At 36.1% G+C, this 20,534-nt stretch overlaps 1 protein-coding gene across 1 annotated transcript; it reads left to right on the top strand.

The window, feature by feature from the left end:
- The first annotated feature begins 359 nt into the window (after positions 1–359).
- LOC129276687 (tRNA pseudouridine(38/39) synthase-like) lies at positions 360–20,353 on the top strand. Its single transcript, XM_064109086.1, has 14 exons — positions 360–442; positions 2,849–3,027; positions 3,708–3,801; positions 5,493–5,685; positions 6,556–6,661; positions 7,888–7,948; positions 8,782–8,841; positions 9,437–9,510; positions 10,518–10,635; positions 11,989–12,112; positions 14,917–14,974; positions 15,915–15,994; positions 16,842–16,955; positions 18,827–20,353. Exons 1-14 carry the CDS (start codon positions 425–427, stop codon positions 18,925–18,927), a joined length of 1,380 nt encoding a protein of 459 aa, XP_063965156.1. The 5' UTR covers positions 360–424; the 3' UTR covers positions 18,928–20,353.
- The last annotated feature ends 181 nt before the right edge of the window (positions 20,354–20,534 follow it).

Consider the following 20,534-nt stretch of genomic DNA (forward strand, 5'->3'; position numbering starts at 1 on the left):
TACGTGTCGACGAAATTTCAAAATGAAATTTGTACACAAATCTGTCACAATTCGGACCCACTTTAGCCTCAGATTAACAGATAATTAGATCTCTTTGGAACACTAAAAGTCATTCACTTGGGGTTTTTTAATATGCTGATTCAGGTGAGGTACTTTTCAATGCTTTTAAACATAGATTTAAAAAATTAGATTTTCGTTTTGGGATCCCTAATATATATATTTTTTTAATCAATCGGCTGATGAATATCGTGAATTGTAAAATACTTGCATTAGCCAATAGATATTTATTAGCTAATGCAAGTATTTTACAATTCACGATATTCATCAGCTGATTGATTTTTTTTTTTTTTTAATTGGCACTGCTCATGATATCGTCGCCGATCTTATACGCGTCTTGTAACTAGGCTACGAACAAAGAAGGAAAATGGCGACAAGATCATCGGTGAGTATCTGCTCATCTTCTTACATAATTTTTTGTAATATTTCTAATATTTATCGTTTTTAAGTATTAAATGTACATAATGGGGGGATTTGAACTTGTTGTCCATGTACATAAGTGTGTGGCTAGCAAGTTAAACAAATCAAGACTTTCAAGTATTTTGGAGCAACATTGTTTTCTCCAAAAACTCTCCTTCGTGTGGCCCTATGCCTTGCCGTGTCAGGCGTCATGGGGAGTAAGCCTAGGTAGAGTAGATGACTTTTACTCCCCAGACGCCTCCAGGCTACGCGCGCCGCGGTACGGTATTTAGCTATAGAGTCTATAACTTTATTTTATTGAATTAAATCAATACAAATAAGACAAAACTTTGCAGTAAAGTAGATTCTTATTTCTATCATCTTGCCCAAAATTCAAGTTTTTGAGCGCTCTGGTACTGGTAGGCCTACAAAAATGATCCCCAAGCCAAGGCCCAACTCAAATGAAAAAGACAAGTTAGACTTTAATAGAAGTTACAGCCAAGCCGCCAAGGCAGTCAATGTCAAATGGATTAAATTGCAGCTGTATGGCAATGAGTATTTTTGGTTACAAAAGGGATATTTTAATGATTTTTTTAATTGTGTGTTATAATACAACTGCACACACATTTAAAAAAAATCATTATTTAAACTATCTATAGTCTGTGGGAAATTGGGTTTTACAGCGTTCACAGTTAGCCAGGAGGCTCTTAGAGAGTAAAAATCATTTACTAACGTATGCTTACTCTCCACAGAGCCAGGCCAGGGTTTCTATTGCATTCATCTACACGTACCGCCAAAAAACCTCAAACTTTCGCCCCAGAGATTTCTACTTTCCTTCTAAAAGATCTAGCCCTAAATCATGTACATGGGATACAACTTCATTTCCGACATTTCTACGATATTGATTTCATTTTTAAACAAGAATTTCATTTAAAAAATGAGAAAAATGTTATGAAAAGCCGAAGAAAACTTGCCACCGTGTTTACTTCGCCATCTTGATTTCATTGTCTTTCGCTTGGCGACAGCACACAAACTGCGCTTTTCATAACATTTTTCTTGTTTTTTAATGAATTCTTGTTTAGAAATGATATCAATATCGTAGAAATGTCGGAAATGAAGTTGTATCCCATGTACATGATTTAGGGCTAGATCTATACAATATTTCATTTTTTACAGATTTGACAATAAGGACCAACTTGACTAAACCATACAGTATTAAACAATGCTTATTCCACATGTTCAGTGAGGAATTAATCACTGTTTCACTTGACAATGAGGGGAAAATTAGAATATTTCATATCTCAAATTATAAAATACAAAAGAATTAGTGAGTTGATGACATCATTAGTCCCCTCATTTGCATACCAACCAGGATGTGCATATAACTGTTTTGTGAAATTAAGCAAAACTTTAAAATGTCATAACTTTCTTATTTTACATCCGATTTTGATGAAATTTTCATTGTTCTGCTTGTTGGACTTTTCTCTTTTTATTTAAATCATCTTTTTGTTGGGATGGACTTGTCCTTTAATAGTTAATTGCAATTCACTTTTTGTGTTGACAATCTGCATTCCATTTTTTTTGTTCATGGAAAAGAATTTGGAATTGCAGGTTGATGGGTTGAATGTGCAAGATAGGCCTAAAGAGTAAGAAATTGACCAAAAAAAGTGCAAACTGTAATTTAATTTGTATTGATTTAATTTGAAACTAGAGACCATAGTTGCCCCCGCGAGTCTTGACTGCTTTCATACATGTGGTTAATTATTCCTTCATTATTCAATAGTTGGGCATCTCATGGAAATCCCTTTCCCGATGGTTTATGACACCTTCAACCTTGTAAACATACGATGACTATTATTTAAACTAGATCTTAATGTCAATGATTATCCAAATCTAACTTTTCTATGCGATTTTTTTTCTATATTTAGGTTTTTATTGAAATTAATCTTAAAAAATCACAATGTTTACAAAAGATTTACAAGATTAATCAAAATCGTGGAACAACCTAGAAATAAAAAGAGGTTAAATAAAAAAATGGATAAATCTTTCAGGGATGAGACTCGGAGATGGGAGAGAGACCAACTTTCAAGAAGGGGGGGAAAAAGAAACCACAACTAGACCACATGGGCATAAGAAAATAGGAGTAGGAGATGACAAGCAGCTGAGGGTCCTTTGCACAACTTTTTTGGGGGTAGTAAACCTTGTCTAAACATATAGGCCTAGACCTTTTGAAAAACATACACTGTACAGTGTATTTTTAACCAAGGCCTTTTATAACATTTTAAAAACTTTTCTGTTTGCTCGTTAGTTAACTGAATGAATAACTTCATTACACTTTCCTTCTGAATTGAAAAAAAAACAATAACCGAAAAACAATTCTTTCTTTTTTCAGGAGCTTGTTGAAACGTTGAAGAACAAGTTGAGTGCTGAAGAATGGAGAAAAGTCAGTGGTATCATCGAACAGTCTCAGGGTTCACCATCAAGTCCAGAAGTAGTGATTGATAATGAGAGAAAGAAAGTCAAGAAGAGAGGAAGAAGCTCAAAACCTCCAAGACCATTTGATTTTACAAAGTAAGTACGATGTTAAAAGGAAATCCAACATTGGTAATAAAATGTTTGGAAGGGAAACAGTTAGAGAAACAGAAAGGAGAAAGTCTGAAAGAATCAGAGAAGAATGAGAAATTATGAATTCTTGACAAATTTAAAATTGGCAACTGTGGAATAGGCTGTTACAAGTTGCAAGGACAACTCTCTCATTTGTCATGTAGCTTATAATTTTATATTATTGGATTACCAGGAATTTGTGGGAAGCCCCTCTCCCTTGGTGTCAAGATAAAATGTCTATTGTTACATAATCATAATTCATTATAATACTTGGCTTTCATTTTTTATTTACCAATTAAGTCAAGTCTCTTAGCACTCTGCCACACTCTTAAATGGTAGAATGAGAAAGAAAGAAAATTTAAGAAAACAATTAGGCCTATATTTTGGAACCTATCAAATTTTGAGATGTGGAACTAGCCGGTTAAGAAAAATACTATTTTCTGGTTCATAATGTTTTTGAACAATTGCGGACCTGTCCAAAGTATTTATGTAATCCAGCTAAATGCGCCACTGGTGAGAATTCAATCTGATCTGGTGGACATAAGGTATTATTCATTTTTTTTCCTCCAATAATTCATCAAAAACAAATTAATTATTTACCTTGGCTTGGATATTATTTATCTCTTTCCTCTTGCATCCCTCCTTAGATACAATACAAGGCATGTAGCTTTGAAGATTACCTATCTCGGATGGGATTATCATGGGTTTGTCGTGCAGGAGGATTCCGAAAATACAGTAGAGGTAGGTTGTAATAATGATTAATAATGATAACACCATTTCAGTTGTTTGCGTTTCAGTAGAATGTACAAGGTCCTTATTCATAGTGGACATACTGGCCCATTTGCTGAACCACGGTTGAACTTAAAGCATGGTCTAAATCTGGGATGAAATTATGGGAAGCTAAAACTGCCAAGAATTTTTTTTTACAGTAATGCTTCTTTTGTTTTACTGGGATCCTCCCTAGGTTCTGAAAAATTATTATTGATTTGATTTACCAAATATTATGAATTAATCATTTATTTATAGAGATGATGTAGCATTTGCTACCCATATTTAAACAAAGTAGACACTGGGTGATTTCAAGTCCAGTGTTGGTGTTGGAATTTGGAATGCTTCCCCTAACTCCAAATTCTATTCTGAGTTCGTAAAACTGATCCAGGTCACATTATTGACATCTCAAAAACTAGTGAGTGACTTTTCAGGACCATCTTCATTTTATGTTTGGTGTTATACTCGTGTAAAAATTGACCTAACACCAACGCCAATAGGTCAACACTGAACTTGAATTAACCCGCTGGTTTAAGTTTAACTGGAGTTCAGAATACAGGCAACTGGGTCCCCCCCTCCCCCCCCCCCCTCTCCAAAAAGCAACACAAATCTTTTCAGAAAAAAATACATTTGTAATCCATGATAAATTTGAACAAAAGTGTCATGACATTACTATGTAACCAACCTTTTTTTGCAGGCACAGTGTCTGTTGTGTAATATACCACATGTATGTTCATCTCCATTTCGTATGTAATTCATGTGTATTACACTGTTGTTCTTGCTTATTTTGTGCCAGAGTTGTTTCGTTGAATCTAAATCTGAATAGTCAGCAAAATGTTGCATGATTACACACCCATGCTAACTTGATGGAAAAATTTGCGCACTGCACGTGGAATGACTTATTGGAGCTGTATTAGTTTTGATTTAAATGTATCCAGGGATTATTTACAATTGAGGAGGGGAAGTTTTTCCAGTCCCTTACAGTGATTACAAAGAAGGAATCCTGGAAACAAAAACCTGTCCTGTGGCGAAGTTGGTGGAATTTGTTGTTGTTTTCCCCGGTTGTAGATCATGTATTCCGTTGGACGTGCTCATTTTTTTTAATATTGACAAGTCCGTTATTCATCTGTTACAGCATGCAGAGTCCCTGATTCCTTCTTCTTGTCTGAATGGATTGTACTCACTTACATGTACCCCAGGAGGGTGATTGCGTTAGATAATCTAAAATTAAATTGAACTAGCCTTTATGATGTGCAAACCAAGAGATGCTGGTGCTCAGTGGATAAGTCTCTTTACTTTTAACCACAATGTCCAGGGTTTCAAATTTCACCACAGTGCGCACATCCTTTGGCAAGGCATTTATAATCTGCATTTGTCGCTCTCGACCCAGGTGTAGTAAATGGGAACCTAGTAGGGAGAAATTCCTTCATCATCATCATCATCATCTGTTATGGGAAGAAGATTGTGGCCTGTTTTCCCGGTCACTACATCTGTTTAAGGAAATGATCAGGATAGCCATGCTATAGCTGGGGTAGTACTCTACAGCACTTAGAAACAGTGTACTATTAAACACTATATGAATATTGCATATTATCATCATAATTGAAAATCAAGCTGTTTTCGTTCAAGTAAGTTACTGATATTTATCATTATTCTCCCTGTAGAATCACCTGTTTGAAGCCCTGACCAAGACGAAGCTGGTTGAGAGTCGTCAGACATCTAACTACTCTCGCTGTGGTCGAACAGATAAAGGTGTCAGTGCCTTTGGCCAGGTCATTGCCATTGACCTTCGCACCAACTTACTCCAAGGGTTAGGGGTCATCCAGAGACCAGATGGTACTGCCCACGAAAGAACAGGTTTGTATTCATAATGTGAAGTGACCGGTTAAACCTCTAAATATTTAACGACTTGGCTTCATTAATAGCTGGAGTACAATATTAAACCTTAATGTAAGGTAGGTCTGAGTCATAACATTTTACCTATGATCAAAGAAGATATACTTCTCATGTTTATGTATATATATTTTTTTTTTTCATAATTCAATCAAAAGTACAGGAGATCCAGCTCATGCGCACCATTATGTTCATAGTATGTTTGTCCATCAACAGCAATGCCATTTTGCCCAATAACTTTCCTTATTTTTGCCACCTTTAGTCAGCTTGAATTTTGTTGATTAGGTGCCAGTTCACTTCTTCATGAATTGTTTTTGTTTAAGAAAGAGGGTCGTGTGTTCAAATCCCACCATAGCCTAGCATCCTTTGGCAAGGCGTCAATCCACAATTTGCCACTCTCTACCCAGGTGTTAAATGGGTACCCGATATAATGCAAAAGCCTATGTAGTATGCCTAGCAATTGAGTCTTGGAACTCTTGTTGGAATGCTCCCCAGGGCATAGAGAAGGTGCATACAAGGATCCGATGACCGAGATAATAATATATCTGTAAAGTCCTTAGAGACGTCATTCTGATGTGTTAAGCGCTATATAAATGTGGAATATTATTTTATTGTCATTATTTTCTGAAGTTTGATTTAATATTGTTTCTTATGTTATATATTTTAAGGCTAATAACATGTTTTGGCAACTACCACAAGCCAGAGCTTTAAAGGGTAGCCTAACCATTTGTTTGATGCTTCATTTATTATATTATTTTATGTTTTATTTTATTGTATTTTATGGTTAAAAGGAATTGAGATTGAAGATGGTATTTTTCTCATTCATCTGAGCAGGAAACACAACCGAAGAGCTCAATTACCTTTTGATGTTGAACCGTGTTCTACCAAATGAAATACGAGTCATTGCATGGACACCAGTCGAACCAGGCTTCAGTGCAAGGTAATGTGTTGAGATTGCAAGGCTGGATAGAGACAAACTTGCTTGTGGCCACCTGTGTTGAAGGATAACCTGTCTAGAAAGACCATGGCCCGTATTTTGAACTTGGGTTTTATTCAAAATCTGGACTAAAATTTTGGTTTAACTATGGATAGCCAATTGTGGCACAAATCTTTAAAAGTATTTGCTCAATTTATCAGCTCATTGACACTCATATCATTCATAACTGTCTAGCAGGATTGTTTGTTTAACATAACAGGATGGGGGAACCGTAAATTTAAGAAACATACAATGCTAACAAGATATTAACATTTTCAGCTTTACATAATTTTAGGACAGAGTTAAACCATGGTCTCACATGAACTAGACTTCAGAGTACGGGCCCATTAGTTTGGTTCTCTTTTGCTTTTATTCCTCATTGAAGCATATATTGCATGAACCTGTCTATAATGACCACCTGCTCATAGATACAGTAGAACCTGATAGCGTCCCACTGTATAGAAAGTCCACCTGCCTATGAAGACCACAAGCTTGGTCTCATTTGAATTAATTGTAGTCACAATGATGCATCTACTAGTATTATACACAGCTTTGTAATTCATAATAATAGTGATAATAATAATATAGGATTTGTATAGTGCACATATCCACCTTGCTAGGTGCTCTAGGCGCTCCTATATTACCCCGGCTAAGCTAGTCTACCGATTCTGGTGTGCACAGCTTTTTGAGGAATTACTTCCTGCCAGTACCCATTTACCTCACCTGGGTCAAGTGCAGCACAGTGTGGATAAATTTCTTGCTGAAGAAAAACACGCCATGGCTAGGACTCGAAACCACGACCCTCTGTTTGAAAGGCGAGAGTCAGAACCACTAGACCACAACGCGCACAATTAAAGCTGCATATAGATGAGCAAGTAAAAAAGGAATGACTATTTTGTATCTAATTTAATTTTGTTTTCAACAAAGAGGGTGGTGATTACTTGGGCAGCACACAAATGGATCAAGTCTTAAAGGTCAAGTCCATCCAACATGATATTGATGTTAAGAAAGTGGAAAATATAATATGCACTAAACTGAAATTTGTTAAGTGTTGCTTTATACACTAAAAAATACAATATGCATATGAATAAGCTTTATATGACTTCACACACTCACCATCTGTAGTGTGTGCAGGTGTTTTATGCTATCAAATATTGAATATTTAAGGGTTTTTTGTTTTTCATTCTCAGATTTGACACCCTACACAGGACATACAAGTATTTCTTTCCTGCTGGAGATCTTGATACAAGGGTACGCAGCAAAAGTCTTTTACTCTTAAACATAAATGCAAGCTTTGGTAACAATCTCAATAATTAGTTCAAACAGAATCCAACAAAGTGACCACCCAACCACCCAAGTATTTCATGTATGAATAACTACTTTATGGCAAACGATTCTAGTATAATAGGGTGCAGTTTCTGGAAAACAAGCAAAATGTGCGTGGCATTCCTTCTGCCCAATAGGCCTTTTTCGAAACAATATATGTTAGATATCAAATCACAAATATATACTTATCTCACTTATCTGTGTTGGTGGTCTTCAGAGTGCTCACTGTAATAGATTTCATTATTTTACAAAGTAACATGAAGGAAAATCTTTCTAAATGATTTTAGAAAGATTGCATCCACGATACGTGACAATGGAAACGTTAGAATGAAATTTATGTTTGCAGTGACTACTTGACTTTATTAATTCAAAAGCCTGTCTTAATCTTTCTGCTAAAAGTTCAAGATTTTGAAAGACATAGGTGTATCATCTGACATTCCAATTTACCAAAGCTTAAGCGAGTATTTTGTGATCCCCTTACAGAAATATATCTGTATTGGAATTATATAATTATGTACAGTACATATACGCCTAATAGGGTTCTGTGAGCTATTTATGTAAAAGGTGTAACCCGATATATATTAACAGCAGCCCAGATTTCCTTCCCATCATGCATCACAATTTCATTGGGACCTCTTTTCCTGTTGGATGTCAACCGCATATAGCATTTTATATATCAAAGGGCATTTTATCAAAGTTCCATCATGATACATGTAGTAGTATTTTTTTCCTTCTTTTTCTCTTATCTGGACAAACAGCTGATGAATGAGGCCTCACAAAAGCTTGTTGGAACCTTTGATTTCAGGAACTTCTGCAAGGTATGCTCCTCTTACATTGCCAAAAGGAAGCCTACAGAAAATCACATTTTCTGTAAATGAGGAACTGTATCTAAAAATAATAATAATATAGGGTATTAGTATAGCATATGTATCCACCTTGTTAGTTGTTCAAGGCGCTTGTACATTACCCTGGCTACTAATTCTGGTGCTCACACCAGATTTTATAAAAATTTACCTATTTACCTCACCTGGGTTGAGTGCAACACATTGTGGATCAAATTCTTGGTAAAGGAAATCACACCATGGCTGGGATTTGAACCCACAACCCTCTGTTTCAAAGTCCCGAGACTAATCCACTGGGCCACAACATATCTGTTACTCACACTGATGTCAGTGCATCAGTAGGTAGTGTGTCCGGCCACATCAGACCAAAAGACTTGATAAGATGTGAGTTGCTGCTACCTTTGTTGGCGTTCAGCAATGTAAGGGATAGAGCAATGTCGATCGGGTTCTGCTCAGTGGCTGACAGGCCCACGATCAATTGTGCAAAATTAATTTTCAGAGGATTTCTATTTCAAACAATTCATTATGGATTATTATTATTCTATTTTTCATGTTGACGTTGAATTTGCAGATGGATGTCGGCAACGGGGTCGTGATGCATATCAGAACAATCCGATCTGCTGAGGTCAGAAAGTTAGATGACAGGTAAGGTGTTTTTTCTTTATCAACCAATGCAATGTAATCATCTGAGCTTGGTAGCTCCCCAGGGAGTTGAAAAAGTGCTTACACTGCACAGAAGGGTCCCCTTATCTAACAGCAAGTTGTATTTGTACTAGTCTTGTGTTTAGCCCCACCTGTTGATCAAAGTCTCAATCAGGGTCTGTGGCTGCAGACTAGACCACATAGTGACAATGCTGGAGACATTGGTCCGAATTCACAAAGGTGGTTTTTAAAACCATTGGTTGAACCCATGGTTTATGTTGATTTTCTGTATAAATTACGCTTATTTACCGCGTCTATCAAAAAATGTCCAATGTTGATGCGCGCTTTTCTCACAGTGTGCGAAATTGACCCCTGTTGCCGTGGTAATACACTCTGTTTTATTCATGAGTCCACTGTTTTGAAATAATGAGTCCACTCTTCAAACAGTGGACTCATGAATAAAATAGCGTACTTCACCATGGCAACAGGCGTCAATTTCGCGCACTGACAAATGAGCGCGTCAGCATTGGACATTTTTTATATATGCGGTAAATCAGCGTAATTTATACAGGAAATCTGCATAAACCATGGACTCAACCGTGGGTTTTCAAAACCACCTTTGTGAATTTGGGCCATTATGTTCATGAATTTGAGTCAGCAGATATTAGCTGTCTGACACTTGAATTAGTAATAGGGTTATGAAGGAAATCATTCAAAAACTTGAAATAACGACCCATTGTTCTGACATGAGTTGTTATTTCATTTGTTTCATATATTTTTCTTAATATTGAACATGACTGCATGAATGAGAAGAATTTACATCAATTGAGTAATAGGGGTATATAACAAGCAATGGAATGTGTAATTATCATTTAATGTTTAGGAGTGGTCTATTGTTCAACCCATTGGCTATTAAACCAGATGGTTTCTGTACAAAGTCAATGAGAGTTGCAGAATTTTAACTGGTCAAGGTACCCACTTTATCCCCAGTATTGTTTGTTTATTATCAGTTCCAGTGGCTATCAGATGTACGAGTTTACTATCAGTGGTAAAGCCTTCCTGTATCATCAAGTTAGATGCATCACAGCTATCCTCTTCTTGATTGGGGAGCATAAAGAGAAACCTGAGGTGAGAATGAACCCTGTTTGCTATTCACTATTAAAGTGGTTTTATATAACACCTTGGCCCAGTTGCATAAAAAGTTACCATTATTGTAACTTTGCTATCCAATGGTAACTTGCTTGGAATCCTTGATTTTGATTGACTGTTGATCAGCGTTACCATGGTAGTTACCATTTGGGGGCAAAATTACCATAATAGTAACTTTTATGCAATGAGGCCCTGTCTGGTGTTTCATAATGCTGTTTGTAAGTTACGAGCGACTTTGCAAATGGCTGGTGATCCTTTCTTAGGAACTAAATCAACATCAATGGAAATTTTATGTGTATCAATACCACAAGAACAGATCACCAGTCGTATATAAAATTGCTTGTAACTTATGAAAAGCTTTATGAAACACCCACCAGTTTACTATACTTTGAAAGCATTCTGTTCATACCAACAGATATATCAAAGTTATTCTCTTCTAAATTGGAAAAAATAGAGGTGAGAATAACACCTGTTCAGTTTTTTATTAAACTTGTTCACTATATTTCATTTAACATTCCTTTTTGACCAAGTCAGACTGCTATTGTATTTGTTTGTGTAAATTATTGTAAGACATCAAGAAAAACTGTAAGGTGAGAATATACTACTCATAAAACATCTTTACTGTTCACTGTAAGTGGTTTAGCACACCTGTTCACTTTAAGGCTCTGAGGGGTTTTTTATCATCACGTCAAATTTAGGACTGCTATTCTCTTTAGATTGGACAACATGAAGATAAAACATGAGGCAATAATAATTGGTATATATGAGTTATACAAACTGGGTGATGTTCCTCCTATAAAAAGCCTCTTAATTCACTATCTATTGTCCACGGCGGACGGCATTTGAATATTAATGAGTCAGAAAGAAGAGGATCGAGGGTATTTGAATTCCAGTTCATCGTGGCTTAGCCGTGAACCAGAATAGCCTGGTGGTTGAGTCGCTGCCCGGAAAGCAGTAAATGGCAGGTTCGAATCCCACTGGTTCCAATTTTTTCTGACTTATGATCTTATGATTTTCATAACAGATCGAGCATACTGATCTTATGATTTTCATTACAGATCGAGCATACTGATCTTATGATTTTCATTACAGATCGAGCATACTGATCTTATGATTTTCATTACAGATCGATCATACTGATCTTAAACAAAATAGGAGTAATGCCGAAAATTTGTTAATAAATTATAATTTCCTCCTATAAAAAAGCCTCTTAATTCACTATGGGTGATGTTCACTGTAAGTGGCTTAGCACACCTGTTCACTATAATCCTTTCAATCATTGACAGTAGACCTTTTTTTTAAATATATTGACTTACATTTTGACTTATGCAGATAATTGATCAACTACTGGATGTAGAGAATGAGCCGTGTAAACCCCAGTATCCTATGGCAATGGACTTTCCTCTTGTTCTTTATGATTGTGCCTATGAGGGAATCTCATGGATATATGATGAAGGTATCAAGCTTCTTGTAGTATACATAATCAAACCTGTCTTTAAAGGAAACCAAAACCCAAGAACAGAGCAATCTTATCGGAAAGAGTAAAATGAGAGGAATAATTAAAAAAAAGTTTCTTCAAAATCGGTTATGAAATAAGCAAGTTATTGACATTTAAAAAGTCTTGTTGTACGTTATATGGGGATCCTCAAATTGGCAAATGTGCTTCAAAATGGCTGATTTTGTGGACAACTCACCGTTTGTTTTGTACACAAATTTTCAGATTTTCCTCAGTATCTATCAAATTGCATCTTGCCTCCTTCTGAGCACAAGATATAATTCGCACCACATATGTCATGGTCAGGAGGAGATAATGTGAAATATGTAAAATAAATGGAAAAATATGAAAATTTGTGTACAAAGCAAATGGAGAGTTGTCCACATAATCGGCAATTTTGAAGCACGTTTGCCAATTTGAGGATCCCCATAGAAAGTACAACAAGACTTTTTAAACGTCCATAACTTGCTTATTTCATAGCCGATTTTGATGAAACATTTTTCAAATTATTCCTCTCATTTTACTCTTTCCAATTAAATTTGCTTTTCTTCTTGGGTTTTGGTTTCCTTTAAAGACCACTCGGGAAACAAAACAAGCAGCCTGTTTGAGAAGGTAGTCTTTATAGACAGGTTGCTATAATAACATGCATTCCATGAAAAACAGGTAGAGTTTTCTTTTTAAAAAAAACATAATTTAAAAAAGAAATAGATAAATGTACATATATATATGGGACCAGGAATAGCAATATGAAGGGAGACTCACCATGTAGCACAGGAACATTAGGCAAGACTTCAACAAAATTTCTTTTTTGTCTTCTTGGTAATGTGAAAACAGATAAAATACTATAAATTGTATCTCCCTTCATATTTAAGTTTTATCATTTATTTAAAAACAATAATAATTTTTAGAGTAACTTGCGTATCAAAAAGTACTACTTGAGAGCAGTCAACAAATTATGAGAAAAATTTTATAAATAGGTTCGATTGAAAAAATACAAACTTTGATGGAAAAATGCTAATTTGAGTATATCACACAAGACAAATGTACTCTGGGCGTTGTGGCGTGCGCCTGTAATCCAAGCTATGTGGGGAAGTTACAAATTGATGCAGAGATTCGAGGTTCGATCCCTGGTCACGTCTTTCGGATGGTGACGTTAAAGGTCGGTCCCAGACGTAAATAATCATATCTGATTGATACACGTCTGACAAAACTCAAATACACACACTCTTCCGAAGGTTGGCAGTTCTGTACATGTTTTAATGTTTCAATATTCACACGGTTCAGGATTCAATTCCCACATTGGCACTTCTATCCTTTGGCAGGGAATCAATCTAATTTTGCCACTCTGAACCAAGGTGAGGTAAATGGGTACCCAGCAGTAATTCATTCCTTGAAATGCTGTATCTCCTTGTTGCAGTTATAACCAGGGGTAATAATGTGATGCTCTTAGAATCATCTGTGCTAAGCGTGGAAAAGTATAAGTGAAACCAAATATATTTGCATGGTGTGGGATAGGACATTCGTTGTCTTTATATGTTTGTTTTTGTCTCACCTGCGAAGCAGAGTGAGACTATAGGCGCCGCTTTTCCGACGGCGGCGTCAACACCAAATCTTAACCGAAGGTGAAGTTTTTGAAATGACAGCATAACTTAGAAAAAGTATATGGACCTAGTTCATGAAACTTGGCCTAAGGTTAATCAAGTATTACTGAACTTCCTGCCCGAGTTTCAGGTCACATGACCAAGGTCAAAGGTCATTTAGGGTCAATGAACTCTATAGACCATGTTGGGGGAATCAACATCAAAATCTTAACCTAAGGTTAAGTTTTTGAAATGTCATCATAAATTACAAAATATATGGACCTAGTTCATGAAACTTGGACATAAGGTTATTCAAGTAATACTGAACATCCTGCCTGCGTTTCAAGTCACATGACCAAGGTCAAAGGTCATTTAGGGTCAATGAACTTTGTCCAAGTTGGGGGTATCTGTTGAATTAGCATCATAACTTTGAAAATTTATTGATCTGATTCTTGAAACTTGGACATAAGAGTAATCAAGTCTCACTGAACATCCTGTGCGAGTTTCAGGTCACATGATCAAGGTCAAAGGTCATTTAAGGTCAACGAACTTTGGCCAAGTTGGGGGTATTTGTTGAATTACCATCATAACTTTGAAAGTGTATGGATCTGATTCATGAAACTTGGACATATAAGTAATCAAGTCTCACTGAACATCCTGTGCGAGTTTCAGGTCACATGACCAAGGTCAAAGGTCAATGAACTTTGGCCAAGTTGGGGGTATCTGTTGAATTACCTTCATAACTTTGAAAGTGTATGGATCTGATTCATGAAACTTGGACATAAGAGTATTCAAGTATCACTGAACATCTCATTCGAGTTTCAGGTCATATGACCAAAGTCAAAGGTCATTTAAGGTCACTGAACTTTGGCCATTTTGGAGGTAATTATTAGATTGCTGTCATAACTTTCAAAGTTTATAGATAAAGTTTATAAAATGTGGATATAGGGGTAATCGAGTATCACTGACAAGTCTCAGGTCGCATGATCAAGGTCAAATGTCATTTATTGTCAATGAACGTAGTATTGTATCATTATATGAATGGTATTTTTTGTGAATAATTATTCAATAGTAGTGTCAAAGTCAGCACTGCTGCTATATTGAATCGCGCGATGCAGGTGAGACCGCCAGAGGCATTCCACTTGTTATATTTGTGATTCACTTATTTTATCTGTTTCCTTCCAGCAATCCATGATAGGAACATAACACTATTCCAAGAAATGTGGACTAGTCACATGATTAGGTATGTGATCCTAAAATACTTTTTTTCTCTTTATATAAATTATTATATGACTATTATAAGTTTTGATTTTTCACATCTGTATGTTATAGATCTGTACCCCCGCACCTGTTTATCCATTTTTTATCCATGGTGACGTCAATGCGCATAGCGTAAAATATACGCAGATCGGATTCGCACAAACATAAGTTTTGAACGTCCTTCAGACATGCCAAATATTTCCTTTTTAGAGTATTTGTTCCTCTTTTTTGCTATGAATACGCCAATACTTTTTTGTGTGTGATTTATTGCATTTTTAGAAATTTCCAATCCAGGAGTATGAATTATACACAGCGCGCGACACTAGTGCCAGTCCGACGGTCCCAGACCTGTAAAAATGACTGTCTGTCCAGTAACTTGTTGCATGAAAAGAACAAGTAAATTCTTGCCTACGAGCACATGTTTAAAATGGTGAATTATCAAGTTTTCAAGTAGAGTCATTTCACATGTTTTTTTCACCGATCTCACTACAACAGGCTGACGATTGTTACGTTGAGACAAATTTTTAAAAATACTCTTTTTACTTTTTTTTGTTGTAGAAGGTTGACAGGTCTGGTCCTTAAGCGGGGAAGCGGCTTACCCCGCTCAATGATGTCAGTGGTCTGATCAACCCGCAACTTCCTGCAATTGGAAAATTAAGAAAAACATACACCCTTTGGGACCGCAGTCTTCTCCACATTTGGCAGGGCTCCTTTGCACGCCTCACATTCGCCGATGAAGAGAAGGCAGTCTTAAAAAGAGTGCACTTGTTTTCCCTGGCATTGAAGTGAGGGATGCAAGCTCATAGCGTTATAGCTGGTTAACTTGAGCGGTATATAATAGAGCTTACTTTGGAAAGGGTATAAATGTTATTTTTTGACTGATGTGAGGTTTTGATTATTCAAATTTTTTTTTTCTTTGACAGAGCCTCCATGATGCGGTCAATGCTCGAGGGTTTAACCTCTGCTCCGTGTACTATTCAAGCTAAGGAATCTAATTGCTCAGGTCTGTTTATTTTTTTATCCAGATGTCCCCCCAACCCCGTCCTCAATCTTTCAAATAGCCCACTCCTTTTAGGGTCAGGGAGAAGTTCAAAGCAATCTCAAAATATTGCAAATTATAATCAATCGAAAGCAGAAAGCATGTAGAACACATAAGTATCCATGGATCGTCATGTTGATCATGATGATTAATGGATTGAAAATCGATAAGCTTCTCCTTTGATAAAAGATTTGGTAGAGATTCATTGATGCTAAATATAGTGAACTTTTCTTCTATTGGTCCAATCTTTGCATGTGTAGTGACCATTGTATCACTTTCATGGACTGATTCTTCACAAAAATGTTTGATTTTCTTCTTTTGATCAGATTTAGCGATCTTTGTAATAGTGTTTGTTTGATGTGTTTTTTTTTCCTTAATAAAGGCCCTTAAAACATTTATCTAACAAATCCAGTAACTGCATGTCAAAAAGCTAAGTCAGAAGATTTGATCGTCAAACAATTCTAGCAATATACACTGTATTACTTTTAATGCAAATTAAAAATCTTTGTGAAAATGTTATTGTAAAGGACAGGGGTGCATAATAAACATCATTTTGATATAGTGATTGGAAACTTGTTAAGACAGTGCTTGATTCACAGAGATTGTTATCTCACTTCTTATAGATGTGGCCATTCGTCTGTATGATATCAGATCATCTGAAATGAGGCAGGATACCATTCTAGTTAACTTTCATAGATTATGATCTCATTTCTATGATGTGGCTATTATTCGGTGTGATATCAGACCACCTATTAAAAGGCTGGCTACCAGTCTAGTTTGTTATCAAAGATTGTTACCTTATTTCTTATAGATGTGGCTATTCGTCTGTATGATATCAGACAACCTATTAAGAGGCAGGCATCCAGTCTTGTTGCAGGCTTACCATCTAAACAACACATACCATTATTGGATAGACAGAGAGCAGGTGAATAAAACACAGAGGCCTGTATTCTGAACTCGGGTTTAAATTAAACCCTGGTTTAAGTATGGAGAGCCAATTGGGGCACAAATGCTTAATAGTACACATCCAATTTATTAACTCATTTGACACTCAAAATGTTCATAATTGTCTGGGAATGATAACTGAAGGATATTTCTTAATTATAAAAGCAAAAGAAAACAAAATTGTAAACAAAATATATACAATATAAACAGAATTTTTATTGGCTCCCCATAATTTTAGCACAGAGTTATAGACCGTGGTCTAAGTTAAACCCGACTTCAGAATACTGGCCAGAAAGTACATTTTTCTTTTACCACATTCTAACTTGGCCTGTAATTATGTAGGGGCGTTGTGGAATAGTGGTTATGACTCGTCTTTCTGTCTGAGGGACGTGGGTTCAATTCCTAGCCATGGCGTGTTTTCCTTCAGCTAGAAATTTGCCCACATTGTGCTACACAACCTAGGTGAGGTGAATGGGTACGGTAGGAAGATATTCTTTGAATGCTTCAGCGCCTATATGGCACCACAGCTAAAGCCGGGATTATAATAGCTGTTTCGTCAGACAAAAAGCGCTGTATAAATCCAGTTATTATCATTGTTATTACATCTTGCTAAAAAATAACAACCTCAAGCATCTTATAGGGCAAGTCCACCCAAACAGAAAGGAGATTTTAATTTTTTTTAAATCAACATTTTAACATTTTGCATATTTTTCAAAAAATAGTCATATGCACAACACAATGATATAGTAACTCTCCCATACTTTCGAATCTCGTACATGCCCAAACTTCGCCGCGTGCTCATATGGTACATGCATTCACAATTAATTCACGCTAAATAACAATCCTCAATTGGTTTTAAGTTCAAAGCTTTGACAATATTTTTCAGACATTTCAATGGTGAATAAGAAAAATTAAGGACACATGTCAGTTTACCAATAATAATCTGGATATCCAACTTCTATCTGTGATCCCGATCTTCTCTGTATTCCAAGCTTGTTTCTTACGCCCTTCTTTTTTTTAATACTCTTTCCGTCCAGAATCTTTGGGCGTTACAGTATGCAAATGAGGAAGTCCATGATGTAACACATACACAATGGGCGTACATGTGTTGCCATTAGATCCTTAGCATAAAAATAAAAGACATCATCTATATAGAGCGTTTTAGCCATACATTAAAAACGCGTATTTTGGTCTGCATCAATTTCCTGTGCAGTAGCAGAGCGTATCCCTAGAATAACCAAAATCCAAAGATTATCCTGTAGGCTCCTGTACAAAATTTGCTATTGAAGAGGAGAGCATATTCAACAATATAGTGCGCATGCACATGAAATATACAACGTGTACAACAAGAATGCAATGCGATGCGCAGCATAAGAGCACAACGACACTCAATTACGTCATAATGAACTACATGCGAGTCACATGTCAACGACCAAATTTGATTATGAAGTGATGATGCCATTATGTGATAAGTGGATATGACTTGTTCAATCAAATTTCTCTCTCTTTTTGATTGCTAGGGGTGGGATAGATGATAATAATTATATTGGATGGCTCTATTTCATGGAATACCAGAAATATTCCACTCATCTTTGATTCATGGAATATTTGCCCAAACTCTTGGAATATTTCTGGTATTCCATTCAGAGCTGTCCAATATAATATGAATATTTCAGTCACAGATATCTTGAAAGTGTCTGCATAAATTTGATTTCCTTTTTATTTGGGGCATTTTTTATCCAAATAAACAATATGAAATACAAGACACCGTAACCTTGTGGAATTTTAACATTAACCCCAATGATAACCCCCACCCCCCTTCTCCCGCCTTTTTGTTATTTGTTTTATCAGAGAGTCTGGAGAATCGCATAGAACATTTTGCCAAACGAAGGAAAGTTGAAGATGTCCCGTCAGCCATCAGCATCATAGTGACAACCCCATCGTCATCATGATTTCCTCTTTGTTGTAGATTACATTCCGAGAAGATATACATTATAAATATTTGTATATTCTCACCACACTGGCGAAATTGTCAGTTCTCATCTCATTTGGCATGCCCAAGTTTTTGTTGGGGGAGGGGTAAAACCTTAAAATCTCACAACTTAACAGTTTGTGGGCAGCTCTGAGAAAACTGTTGAGTGTTTCATGAGAGGACTTGTTGGAGGATGTTTTATCCGACAGTTACCATAGTAACAGTGCTTGCCAGCCAATCAATATTGTGGAAAGTTGTCAGATGTGATGAATCGCTCCCCAGTATTTTAGAAATATGAAACTGTTGGCAACCACATTTCATCTGAAAATATTATCCGTGCTTGTAGAGGAACCTTCATGGCAAAAGAAGGTTGTTACTTTAATGGCCTGAATTCACAAAGGTGGTTTCGAAAACCATCGTTTGAACCCATGGTTTATGCAAATTTCCTGTATAAACTATGCTTACTGCTTATAAAAAAGAATTGTCTAATGCTGATGCGCGCTTTTGTCACCAAATTTATGCATTTTGCCATGGTAATAAGCATGCTATTTTATCCATGAGTCCAGTGTTTTGAAGAGTTGACTCAATAACTCAAAACAGTAGACTTGTGAATAAAATGGCGTGGATAACCAAGGCAACAAACGTCAATTTGGTGCACTGTGACACAAGCGCACATCAGTATTGGTCATTTTTTAGATATGCGCTAAATAAGGGTAATATATACAGGAAATCTGCATAAACCATGGGTTCAACCAAGGTTTTTAAAACCATCTTTGTGACTTCGGGCCAATATGTCTTCACTGAAAAATCAAGCCTTTTCTAAGATGTCCGAACAAGAAATGAATTGTGAGATACTAATATTTAACACCCAATCGATGAGATACTTGGAGGGGAATAATTTTTCATTCAGGATATTTTAATTTTGGCATTCTGAGCTGAGAGATGTTGAGAGAAATATCATATTTACATTGTAAATCATTGTATCTACGTATTATTCTCTTGATAATTCACCCTTGAAAGAAATGATTGTCTCAGAATTATTTCTTATCAACAAATTGTATTTGTTATGTAAGTCAGTGGGAGGTTATTTTTTAATAAAAAATATTGCTGGTTGGCTTACAACCTTTCTATGATGGTGAGCTTAGTACAATACTGTACAATTATGTTGTTACATATGTCCTTGTGCAGTTTTTCAACAACACAATTACTTATATTTTGTAACATGCAAACTTTCTATGATGGTGAGCTAGTAAAATACTAGTACTGTACAATTATGTTGTTACATGCAGTTTCTCAACAACAAAATTACTGATATTTTGTAACATGCAATGGGGGGAATTGTGTCTATTTTCTTCAAATTAGTTGTACCCAATTACATTTCCCTATTAAATGCTTTGAAAAGATAATTGTCTGTGTCTGCCTTGCTTGATTGTGAAGAAGGCATGTCAAAGATGACATACTTGAAGGTGATGATAAAGGCAACTACACTATTGATGATGATAATGCCAATGGTGGTGTGGAAGAGGATGATGAGGAAGATAATAAGGAGGATAATAAAGAAGGTTATAATGATGATGATAGGGATAA

The sequence above is a fragment of the Lytechinus pictus genome, chromosome 14, assembly GCF_037042905.1.
Source record: "Lytechinus pictus isolate F3 Inbred chromosome 14, Lp3.0, whole genome shotgun sequence".
Taxonomy (NCBI): Eukaryota; Metazoa; Echinodermata; class Echinoidea; order Temnopleuroida; family Toxopneustidae; genus Lytechinus; species Lytechinus pictus.

What these genes read in the sequence shown, in the direction of transcription:
- LOC129276687 (XM_064109086.1), top strand. An exon ending in ATTCCGAAAATACAGTAGAG is followed by an intron (nt 3,802 to 5,492) that starts GTAGGTTGTAAT and finishes TTCTCCCTGTAG; the next exon opens with AATCACCTGTTTGAAGCCCT. An exon ending in ATTGGATAGACAGAGAGCAG is followed by an intron (nt 16,956 to 18,826) that starts GTGAATAAAACA and finishes TTGTTTTATCAG; the next exon opens with AGAGTCTGGAGAATCGCATA.